This window comes from Anabas testudineus, chromosome 1, assembly GCF_900324465.2.
Source record: "Anabas testudineus chromosome 1, fAnaTes1.2, whole genome shotgun sequence".
Classification (NCBI taxonomy): domain Eukaryota; kingdom Metazoa; phylum Chordata; class Actinopteri; order Anabantiformes; family Anabantidae; genus Anabas; species Anabas testudineus.
Window position 1 is genome coordinate 14,908,209 of NC_046610.1, and position 13,015 is coordinate 14,921,223.

The window sequence follows — 13,015 nt, forward strand, 5'->3', positions numbered from 1 at the left end:
CTTCTCGAGTCCTGCTGGCACGAAAGTCATCGAAGCGGCACCACGTGAGAGACAGTCGGCGTTTAGGGGATTAACCGCCGCTCTGTTTGTCGAGAGAACAAAAATATGAGAGGAAGTGGAGGGGATGAGTGTCTGGTGTGTGCGTTAGTGCAGTTTTTAGATTTTAATATGTGAATGCAAGAAATGTTCTTTGTGCTCTCAAAGGAGCGTGTGTTGCTTATTGTATGAGAAGAGGAGGACATTTTACAAAATACCATACTTTGACATAAATTAAACAGCATTATATAAAGTAGTTAATATTAGCTCCATACGTACTAGCCACATCAAGGCAGGATTTGTCATACTTGGCAGTATTTTAGTACTTTAAAAGTATGTAATACTTGCCCTGTTACTGTGGAGAAAACACACTCGTACTGTATGTTCAAACCAAACTCTTTTCTCTATACAGTCGTTGCTTATGCAGCCACCATTTGAAGTCCAAAGGCCTCCAGTCACCAGTCAGTGTGTGTCATTTGGTGTCTGCATGTATTGTCAGCAGACAACAAAAGAGATCCAGAGATTATTCTTTTGGTTTCCTCACATACGCATGTGCCTTTCACTTGCTGTGGGTGTGTGTGTTCTGTTGCTTTGATGTTCCAGAGAAGGGGATGTAAAATGGCAGAGCTGAGTCACAGAGTATCAACATTAACTCACGGCAGTCAAATCCATGCAGTCTGTGTTTTATTGTAAAAGTTCAGGAGGAGAAGACGCTGTCATTCTGCGATAGAAGATTTTCTCGATTTGTTTAATTATTGTTTTTTATTCTAAAAGAAATAGCGTTAAAATGGGTGTGGAGAAAATCACCTGTCTAGAAATCACTGCCAGTATCTTTAAGGTGCTGGAATGAAAATTTACTGTGTGTGTGATTTTATTCACCAATAGTTGTTTAGATTTCTCTAAATCCATGTTTCCCACAGGAACAGCCCAGATACCCATCTGTCCTCCAACAGGTCTTTTCAGAAGCTGTTTACATGAGATTTGCAAATATTCATGAAAAAAAAAAGTATTTTGAATGTGCACGTCTCATCTTGCTTTTATGATTCATTGAAATGTTACCAGTCCTTAAAACCGAATCAGTTCAGACAAAAAAAAAAAAAAACAATAAGCTGCTTTTTTTTTTCTTAAAATTAATATACTGCACAAAAGGACTAAAAACAGATTTGTCGCCTTTAAATGGAGCATTCATTACAGATGTACGTGTGCGACAGCAAACAGTAATCTGGTCTTTGCTGCTCTACAACGGTCACTGACAACAGTTGGAGCTGCTTCAAGAGTTTCATTACTTAACCATGTTTCATGTTGACACAGTTAGAACAGTTGTAGTTTCATATTTACTCATTTTCACAATATAAATTAAACTGAATAACACTTGGCTTCTTAAGTTTGTGCTCATTTTATCATGCTTTGTGTCTTCTCCTGAGCAATTTCATACTCAAAACTGTCCAATTGAATTATTTACATACTTGCCCTTGTAATATGAATTATTTTACAGGGCTGTCTGGTTTATTTATTGATTTAGGGTAGTGATGAAGACGCTGACAGACAGGGATGAACAATCAAAAGGCCTTTGAACTCATGTATCTGAAGTGATCAGAAAAATGGACAAAGAAACAGCATTTTTCTTTCTTTCATCTAGTGAAGATAATCACATGTGAAGCTCTGCTACACGCCCTAAATCCTCACTTTACTCACTAAATTAAATGATGAACCCAAACTTGCTCACCCCACACACGGTCTCAGATTTCAGCACACACCTTCATCTTGAGATTCTGCCTTTTGCGCCGTTAGCGAATTCATTGGAGACGCAGCATGTGGTGGCATTAAAAGGGCAATTATGAGTTTCAAGATTGTGACTGTCATTTGATATCTGCCTGACTCATAATTTAGTGTGTCACATACGCACACGCGCAAAAACACACGGGGTGAGGCTGGTACACGCCAGTGTGCTGTGGGTGCAAATTAAGGTGCCACTTAAATTCATCAGCACAGAGCTCACATTGCTCATGCCTCTTATCGTTATGCTGCCTCTTATTCAAACAGATTTGCCTAATGCCATTATCTGGATCTGAATATCTGCTCTTTCTCTGCGTGCGCTCGCATGTGACCACACAGGACGAACAAACTGTGACTCAGACACAAATATGAGCTAGACAAACCAAACAGCAACACCTAAACACATCATATCCTCACATATCATCTGTGTTGTCTGTGACAGAAAAAAATCCAGTGCCTGTGTGCATGTGTGCCCCTGATATAAAGCTCTGTGCTGCTATGGAAGTAAAATATGATCAAACTCTGTGCGGATGTACAGATTTGGCTTCCTGCTGTTTCCTGTGTAAGTGCAATGACAGACGTTCTCTGAGTTATTGTCCACCATAAAAACCACATAAATACGTGGGAGGTGTCTCTCCCTCCTGAGTTTCATACATTGTTACTTTCACAAAAGACTGAAGTTACAACACCCTTAGTTACACCGTACAAAAGGATTAATATAGATGTGGGTGCTCAAACATAACATAATGTTCTTATAGTTGATACTTGTACCATCACGAAAAAAGGATTGTTCAGTATTTATGGAGTATAACTATATTTGTTCTGTGGATGTTGAATTGTTGTGGATACGTCAGGGTTGTTTGGTTTCATGCATGTCACAGTCACACTGTGAACACAGGGATATCTGTCATTGTTAATGCGATCCGTCTGATTGTGTGTGTGTGTGTGTGAACTCACAGTGTGTTAGTCGGTGCTGCAGTTGTGTTTTCCAAATGATCAGAAATTCCAAAGTCTATATAAACGATGCCCTCTGCAGACTGCTTAGTAAAACTACAGCAGACCAATAGTGAAGTACTTCACTACTTTTACTATTATCGCAGTATATTTATTTGACTAACCTTGTTTTTCCTTGTGAACCTTTTATTTTAACTCAGATTTTGCTACTCTACATATAAATAATTACTATAAACACACAAACATTATCATTATTGGTATTTTTCAACTTTACAGTATAAATACATAATAGACTTTATTTTATATTTTGCATTTTCTGGCACATGCTGCAAAACAATTTGATTTCCATTTAGTCCACTCGGTGGACACGTCGAATTCTTTGACGTTTGAGATTTGGGGACACGTCACAGATGAAGGTCTGTGAAGTTTTGTTATTTCCGAAGCACATTTTCTGTATGTAAAGATAAAAATAATAACAACATCTGTACTGAATTTCATGTAACATTCTTAAACAAACATATCTTTTTACAAGCACACTGCTGTACATGACACAGGAAATTCAGAAATAGCCCTTCCTGTCCTGTGTAGGAGAGAGAGAAAGAGAGAGAGAGAGGGAGAGAGAGAGAGACATTTTTAATGCTGTGTCGTAGTTGTGAACGTGGAGAGGGAGCTCCATACTGGAGATCTGAAGCTCGTCTCATTGTCCCCAGTGGCCCGTTCCTGTACACAAGCAAACACACACAGATGACATACTTCATGTACAGAACCATCACTAAATATAGGCCAACACATACTCTTGGCCTAGAATCACTTTCATCATCACCATTACATCATCCCAAAACGTTATTTTCTTATAAAAGTGAAAATCTACTTTTAGTATTTTGAGTAATTAGCAACCTATTAATTATTATTTAGATAAGCTTTAAGAAAAGTCTCCAACATCCTGCTGTTGTTCCCCTGTGGCTACATGTCTCATATTAACCTCATATTATCACTTCTGCTTCTTCACAATGTTGGGATTTCCAAGTTGGTACAAAACAAACAGTATCTGAGTCAATATTTCCTCCAGCCAATCAGTCCCAGGATGCTGTTGTTGTAAAATATAATTTTCAGGGCTAATCTAAAAAGTTTCGTGAAGGCTGGTTAGTCTTTTGCGTCAGCTGGTGGTGACGGCTGTTCTGTGACAGCGCACAGAGTCTAATGAGACCCCTTTATGGAGCTCATTAATGAAAGTGATTACAACTAATGAGAGGACGACCCGAACCCTGCACAGCAGCACTAATGAGGAATATGTGTGGGTTTGAGTTGACAATGTGTTTGGGATATGGGGTGTTTGCTGACGGGTTTAGTATGCGATACATGTGTTTGGGTGTGTGTTTGTTTACAGAAAGGGGATCGGGAAAGTTTACAGTTGTCCCTCTTAGTTAGTCTGCAGGAAAAACATAGAGACCACAGAAATACCAGAAATACCGAAAGAAAGCAGAGAAGATGGATACCTCAAAATGCTGTAATACAAAACGTTAGGAGAGGGAAGCTACTTCAAGCTTCATTGAATCATCCAGTGAGCCTGGTTGTGATTCATATTTACCTGAGAGAGGAAGCTTGAACGGTGGAGTGTAAGGTCTGCAAAATCAACAGATAACCATGAGAGTTTGTCTCTTTCGCTTTATCTGGAATATCCATGCAATATGTTGCAGAGCTGTTAAAATACTCTGCTGGGAGGAAACTGAAAAAAGAGCACACTTCCTCCTCCAGAGGAGGAAGTGTGAAAAACCCACCGACGACATGATCCTTAGCGTGGACTTGAGACCAGAACTGTGCTTCCTGCCTGAAATACAGCATAATTAAATACCACAGAATCAGTGCAGTCATTTCATGTGTCAAGTTGCATATAAAACAAACTGAAATGATCGTGGAAAGCTTATAATGATAATTTGAATTATTATATGAAAGGAGTGGGATTTCTAAAGAAATACTGTACAGGCCAATCTACACATATGATATATGATCTTGTTGACAGATAAATGTTGTATGTTTTAGTGATATTTTGGGACTTCACAATATCATATTTGTATTTACTGCCTTTAAGGGGGGGTTCTCATTTATCACAGCAGCGTCAGTGCAGCCTATAAAAATCATCCTTACGATAATATTAACAGAAAAAAAATTCTACATGGCGACTATAACGAGCACCAAAAACACGATACCTTTTCTTCTTTTTCTCAGCTACTGCTTTAACTGTAAAGAAGAAGAAGAAAAGAGTAGAAAACGGGGTTAGTAAGTTTCACAAAGGTAGACAATCATGGCAGCGTGAACGTGTCAGCTTCGTACCTTTTCTATGAACCACCACAACCACGAGTGCCACAGAACACAGGAACAAAACCACAGCGGAGCACGAGCCCAGCACAAGAGGCCAGTACAGACCTGGCATATCTGCAAACATCATGCACACATTATGATGAAAGAGATGAAAAAAGGGAAGGTGAGATGTGATGGTATTTTTATTCAGGACACTGGAAGGAAAAATATGATTCTTGGTGGCTCTAACTTCGTAAACTCCACAGGCAGCTGTGATGTATTTTAACTAAACCAGTAATTCTGAGTCAGCCTTTTGTCTTTAACTTCCTGGCACTAAGAATTCACAATAGAGCAAACCATATACCTGATTTTGAAGGAGGGAAAATACCTGAAAGATGAAAAAGAAACAGTCACTTTTCTGCATGAAATGACACTTTAGCTGTACTAAAAACACACAGTGCAGGTGTGAACACGTACCTCTGTTTACAGCCAAGTGGCGGCTGCGCTCAGAGTGGTGCCAGCTACTTCCCAGGAGGACACTGTACTGGCATTGGTACAAAACCACTGGAGTGTCCTGGACAGGTACTGCGAAAGTGGCCTGATGGTTGAACGCGTTGCTATGTTGAGTAGCAACAGGAAGGTCATCATCCACCAGATAGAGGGAAAACACAGCACCAGGGTAGGCAGGAGACCCTGTGCAGACCAAATGCCACACATCTGTCTGCTGCTGGAGAACAAGCATGGGCAGTGGCAGCATGTCTGGAGAGAGATAGAGGATAGATTCACAGTGCACGGTGATTAATCCAATTATCTGGGATATTTTCTAAGTTTAAGTTATAAAAATATCCACGTGAAGATAGATTTACATAGAAAATATGGTCACAGAAAACATAAAATAGATGTTTGAGCCATAAGGCGGTCCATAATTAACATGAGACCCCAAAGAAATGTTTTGTTTTTTTCCTTAACCTTGTTTTTCTATGTAAATTCAGACTGAGGTTGATATCACTGAATTCTTTTAAAGCACAAAGTAAGTTTTAAATAAAAAATACAGTCAGTAAAGATTTAGAGAAAACCAGTGTATCAAGAGAAGCCTCCAGATATTAAAACAGTTACCTGGGACAACCTCACCTGTGATGGTGACTTGAACCACGTTGCTAACAGTTGAATTAACCAGTCTCCTTCTGTTGGTGACCTGGTAGAGGCAGGTGTACTCGCCCTGCTCTCCTCCGCTCACTGGCCCCACAGTGAAGACCCCCGGCCGGGGTTCGGGGCTTGATACCTGGCTGGCCCGAGGCTGCTGGATAACAGATGTCGTTCCTGTTCGCTCGGCAGCCTTCAGCAGAAGGTAGGTAGGTAGGTTGTTGGAGCCAGACTTGGACTGTGACTGAGACGGAAGGTCAGGGACGGAGCAGCTAAAGGACAGCATGTCCCCGCGTTTTACGACACCTGAAGAGGGCTCCACGGACAAAAGTGGAGGAGGCAAAGAGGGTGTGGAGGGAGAAGGGGCAGCATCTGGACGGATACAAATAAGGAGAGAAGAAGAAAATGACTATCCTCAGTTTTACAGGTGATACTTCAGCACAGATTTCATGTTAATGCTGTCAACTTTGGTTTACCACTAGCTAAACCTGCCTCTGTAACCGTCACCACTGCAAGCCAGCACACACTGTGTTTTAAGTGTATGGGTGTGTGGTTTCCATATGAAGTGCAGGATGTCCTTATAACTGCACACACCCACAGAGCAGAAGACAATAAGAGACCACAGAGACACCTGCAAGCAGCAGTGTGTTTTGGGGGTTAGACAGAAGCGGATGGGAGTGTTTATTATTCTATACCGCACGTGCAGTATCACGTCTTTTCTGGCTTTTTACATTAAATGGAAAGCTGAAGCCTCTTCAAACATCTTTTTGCTATTTATAATGATCAGGATTTGTTTTTGTCTTTTCAACATCTGCCAAGATTTTTATTAAAACATGCAGTGTATGGACAAACACACACACACACACACACACACCTCTTTGGTGCTTCAACGTTAAGTAGGGACTGAACGCGCTGTAACATCCTTGCCGGTCCTTGTACAGGCAGCAGAACAGTTCATCTTCACCCGAATCTCCGTTATTTACACTGACGGTGAACTGAACCTCGTCCACGCTGGACTGCAGTTCCTTTGAGTCCACCTTAGTGAATGAAAACACATACAGGAAATCGTAAATCACCGGAGCCCAGAGGTACTTTTGTCCAACACACGCCAGAAAACATCCACACATTCTCAAATTAATTACCTCCTCTCTGAGCCTGTACAACCTGAACACTACCCCACGATGGCCCTCTGGGGTCCGGCAGACCAGGACCACTGAATCCTTTGACTTCAAATAGATGTGCAACATAGGCTTAGGAAGAGTTGTACAGGATTCGGAAGCAGAAAGGCCTCCTAGATAGGAGGAGAGAGAAAAGTATAACTTACAGCAGGGATCAACTCAGTTTCACAAATGTCTTTGAGCAACAGTGCAGTTGGGAAGCAGGTGTGTAAAAACACTGCTGTGATTACTACATGTGGTGACGCCACTTAGTACCAAACTTAGTATTGCAGTTGGTGACTTAATTAGAACAGAACATTAAACATGTACGTGGTGTATCCTGTTGTTAAAGTACCTGAAGTACAATGAACAGAATTGTCAATGGCGATGTCACATGTTCTTTTAAATAGCACCAAAACAAGGAATTAATGTGTAAATATTAAAATATGAAAATAATTCATATATATTTAAGTTGTTAGACAAAGTACAGAGGTTTGATTGTTTTTAGAAACACTGTGATACTTACTCCAGAGTTGTAGAGAAGTAAATAACAGAGTGTAAATCCACAGTGATCGTCCTCCACTGACAACCTGCATCTTTGACACAAGAAGGAGTAAAACTCAATGAGGAGGTGAAAATACTGACACACAGACTACTGCTCTCTCTCTCTCTCTCCCTCTCTCTCCTCTCTCTCCCCCCCTCTCTCTCTCTCTCTCTCTCTCTCTCTCTCTCTCTCTCTCTCTCTTCTCTCTCTCTCTCCTCTCTCCTCTCTCTCTCTCTCTCTCTCTCTCTCTCTCTCTCTCTCTCGTTTTCTTAATACATCTGACATCCTCCTAAAGACAGAATGAGAGGGGAAGTCAACCTGTAAACACATTTCCTTTTGTGGAGCCGGTTGGCGAGCTGCACGGTTTGAATAATAAACACCAAACAGCAGGCTTGTGTGTCGCCAGTCCACGCACAGACATCGTACAGAGTCGTACAGATGCAATGTGTTCTTTTAAAAAAGGCGTTTAGAGTTTAAACAAAAGCCTTTTTTTGTTTTATGCCAAAGGTATCAGAGTTAAAAGTGTGGGAAAGTTGCAGATGATGGAGGGAAAAGTGATCACAGTGACGAAGAACTGGGTTACTGTTAGACAGAACCTGACATAAACTGTGTCAGCAGTTTTCAGTCATGGATCGTTGTGAAATAGAGTTTAGTCTGTATGAGAGGAACCATAACTCAATCTGAAAGGAAAATGAAAATGCACGTCATAAATTGAATTTATGCCAATTTGGTAAATGGTCCTATAGATGATACAGATTTAAATCCTTCTCCCTAGAACCCAACATAGTGACGAGTCAGATTTATTTATCAGTCAATTCATCAAAGGGAAGATACTACGGCTGTTTTTTTCATTGACAGCGCAGTCAGTTAAAGACCAATCGTGAGTCTAATAATAGAAATTTTGTTGACAGCAGATTTTTCTTGCCAATCAGTTTGTTTTTTTCAGGAGTCATTTCCCAGTTATTTGCTATCACAGCATCTACATTTTAGAGTTTGTACCGCCTTTCAAAAAGCATTTGCTACTTTTTCTGTTTGGAGAAAACTGTTTGTGTGAAGTCATCAAAAGAGACAAAAGATTAACACTTCACACCCACAGTACAACAGCAGCACAGCATCTTCTCACACATCAGGGTTTTTACGTAAGCTCCATGCACATGATCCAGACGGTCCTGGTTTATTTTTTTCACCTGCTAATTAACAGTTTTCACTTGAATTTCTGGGTGTAAAACTGTCTCTGCTAAAATTAAAAGTGTCATGGGCCCAGAAAGTGAACTACTGTCATAGATGCAGCATGAAAAAAGGATGGCACTGATAATAGGAGATAGGAACATGTTAACCCTCTGTAATTGGTCTTTTCATTTAATGCACTCAAAATGAAAAGCTGTGAGAAAAAAACTATCACTTCATGTTTGGTGTTAACGAGTGTGGCCATGGAGGGATTACTGAACGAGTCGGCACAAACCCTTGGACTCAAGAGGTTGGGGGGCCTCTGGATCAGAGCCTTAGCATGAAGACACGATTAATATTTTGTTGTTTGAAAGTCACACAGTGTGCGCAAAGGGACAGAAAATAACCAGACAGACACAAAATCAGACACATGATGACCATAAAATGGCAAAATAACACCAAAAGAGACATAAGATGACCACAAACATTTAACCACAAATGACTACAAACAACATGGCAGCCTCATTTGTAGTTTTTTGTTTCTTTCAGTCTCTCTGTAGGTAAAAAAGTAGGTGACATTATGGGGTCTAGGTGTTCTCCGTCTCCGTCTTCCCAATGTCTCCAACTCCTCCTGCACCTGTGAGTGAGGACTGTCGTGATCATAACATCCTAAAATGTGTTTGCTGACTATTTCTACTCATTATTATAAAAAAGAGCTTGTTGTGTTTGCATTGCATGGTGCAGTAAGTAGGACAGTGCAGAGTTTCATCCACCCTGAACATCACTGGTGTGCATCACCGGTTGCTATGACAATTCCCCAAACAGTCCACAGGAGCCGAACTAGTGATGACAAACTGTGCAGCAGGAGATGAGAGCTAACGAGAGCTACACCGATGCACGAGTTGACGTTTTCCTCCAGGTGTTTTTTTTTTTTCATCTGTCCATCAACGTCATCACTCACGTTACGCAGCTCGGAGCGCGACAACATGGAACCGTCGTGGGTCACGTCGGGGTAAAACACCCCCCAATAAAGAAAAAGAAGAAAGCAACAAGGAGATGGATGAAGAGTTGATTCCTGAACATGAGCATCTGTTGACGTTCGTGAGGAAACTGAAGGAGGTGTTTGACATTTGTGACGAGGACTCAGACGGTTTCATCCAGCGAGAACACCTGGTGCAGCTGGGTTCCGAGTTAGGACACGGAGACCAGGTGAGGACAGGTGTCCTGTTGGGCCTTTTCACAGGTGTTTTTTTTTTTTCATTGACAGTGCATTTTTTTAGTGACATGGCTTCAGGTTTAAACAGCATTTTAAGGTAAAAGCAAGTCTAAAACCAGTGTCCAGAATTTGTTGATGAAAAAAGGAGATGAAGCTGCCAAAAATGCCAGAGGTGTGAGGAAGCTGGGTTTGGGAACATCCACCCAGCAGTGGGCTGTCATTTAGTGTAAAGACCATAGTTTTAGACTTCACATTATTCGGGCTGATACACTGGATTAAATTAGGCTGTTGTTGGTTGTATTGGTATCAGTGCCACTAGTGAAATGTCAAAGATGTCTGTCAAGTCACTCTGAAGCATCTGAGAGAGCACCGACTGTCCTTAAAATACAGTACCTCACCTCCTCTGCATCAGTTCTTTTAATAACCACATATCACCCAATATCAACACACGCAATATTTCAAAGGTGATACAACGCAAACAGGAGTGGCACTGGCAGCCTACCGCACATGCCACCTAACTGTAACGTCCCTCGTGCCTTTGTCTCGCTGCATGTCAGGGTAATTGAACGTTGTTGTTGATTGGCTCCCCAGTGTTGTGTTAAACATCAGCAGGAACATTGTGGATGTACTGATTAGGTCCTGGGGGAGAGCTATTACTCACCTGGGAAACCTGAGGGATGAAGTCGATGTAACATCTAACCCAAAGACCTGTAGTACAGGTTGGTAGATATGGATCATGTCTTATGGAGTACTTCACAATGCAGACTGGAAGGAATTCCGAATGGACACAGAAAGTCAAATCTCTTCTATGATGATCATATGATCCAGATAATGTTGCAGAAAGAAACAATCAAACTATATGACACCTGTTTTTTTTTTCACTCTGGCTGCTGTCTTACACCGTGGGTGACACATTTGTGCAGTATACACATCACCAACACTTTATCTTTCAGCTTTCTCCTCTGACCTCTTTTCTTTATGCTTCTCTTTGTCCTTAAAAGCAGAGGACAAGTCAGACCATCAGCAGTCTTGAACCTTTACAAATCCATTAAAATTGGCACTGTTTCCCACAGTAAGTGATTTTGCTTGGCAGTGGTGATGTAGTGGTGTTGGCTGATAGCACCAAGGTAGGAGGAGGGACAGGATGACAACGCGCTACATTGAATTTCCTGGTTTCATCTGGGTTTATCAAATATCCGCTATGCTCAGTATAAATAGTATGAATACAGTAAATATAGTTACTGTAGACATGTACATAGCAGAAGAGGACTTGGGTAGAGATTATATGCTATGTGACTGTAGTAGTTAAACATGACTACTACTACTACAGCTTTTTTTTTCCAGCTACTTGGTCTAAACACCAAAAATCCTGATTTTAAACTGGTCTTTCTAAACTGGATTCTGATACTAATGATGATTTTGCTAGAGAAGACATCTGACTGAGTTTTGAACATTTTCGGAGCCCTTACTCCAAATAGATCTTATTTTAAGTTCACTAACATCTATTCAACCTCAGATGAGCACTATTATATCTACATGATGTGTCAGAAATAAAGTGGGTATTTGTATAAAATAAAATTGAGGAATGTTTTCTCAGGATTTCACTCAGCTATCTGTTGTAGCAGCACCTCCTCTAATTTAAAGCGCCACGGTCCAAGTTTTTTATTTTTTTTATATATTTTTTTCAAATGGAAAGCCCTGAGGTTATTTCCCTTTCAGTTAGAAGACTTTGCTAAAATTAGTGCTGTAAAAAATGAAATGGCTGTAGGTAGTTTGCAAAGAGAGTCATGCATGCATTATTCAGCTGCAGTGCAGAGTGCTCGAAGCCACAAGCACTCTTCAGTGATGTGTGTGTGGGAGGATCATGAGTGGGGGCGTGCAGGTAGTTAGCCATACTTTGGCCACTTTGATTATACAAATGTGTAATATTCCACTGCCTTCAGTCTTTTGTCTTTTGTTTTTTTTTATTTGCTGTAGTCATTTAACATTTTGTCCATCTGTTCATCGCTCAGTTAACATAGTTACTAAACAATATTTTCTAATGACTTCGGCAACCTTTAGCACTTTCATCTCGTATAATTTTAGGACAAAGTTCACACACATAAAGAGAATATCTAAATGTAATCACCTGTCGTCTTTGGATACCTTGTGTTTTATGGCAAAAATGTCTAGTTTAAGATTTTATTCTTGTGAACTTGAGATTTCTATGAACACCTTAAAGAAAATGTCATCAAATTTGGCTCAAACTAAGCTTTCTGACACTGGGCAGCACGTTTCGCTCCAGAATGCATCAATAGTCAGTAGCATAAATTGAAGAAACCCTTTGCCAGGTGGAGCAAAGTAGCCCCAGAACATAACCGAGCCTCCTCCGTGTTTCTCAAAAGCGATGCCTGGTTTTCATGAGTTGATTTTTCATTTATTTTTTATTTCTTCTTCAAGTTATTTCAGTGACCTTTGTGGGTTTTTCTTTCTTTAACGTCTATATCTGGCACAAATGTCATAATGTCTAATTTCAACATAAGTCTTCTGTAATCATGGAATACACATGTAGCTGTGCATTTGAAATCACTTCTGTGTTTGATGTAACCAGCAGATGCAGCATTAAGAAATATAATGACTCACTTTAATGCTTAATATGGATGATAATGCTGTATGAAAGCCTTTACAGCACTCCAATATTAAAGAGAGGATGAGTCACATACTGATTATTGGTTTGTATGCTTC

The 13,015-nt window shown here is 40.5% G+C and overlaps 1 protein-coding gene across 1 annotated transcript; it reads right to left on the reverse strand.

Annotated features, from left to right (window-relative positions):
- Positions 1-2,946: 2,946 nt before the first annotated feature.
- LOC113161313 lies at positions 2,947-8,015 on the reverse strand. Its single transcript, XM_026358822.1, has 11 exons — positions 7,891-8,015; positions 7,350-7,498; positions 7,082-7,244; positions 6,196-6,579; positions 5,542-5,823; positions 5,429-5,452; positions 5,098-5,199; positions 4,974-5,004; positions 4,545-4,594; positions 4,355-4,389; positions 2,947-3,486 (listed from the first exon to the last, which is right to left on the reverse strand). The coding sequence occupies exons 1-11, from the start codon at positions 7,958-7,960 to the stop codon at positions 3,400-3,402; spliced, it is 1,377 nt and encodes a 458-aa protein (XP_026214607.1). The 5' UTR covers positions 7,961-8,015; the 3' UTR covers positions 2,947-3,399.
- Positions 8,016-13,015: the final 5,000 nt, after the last annotated feature.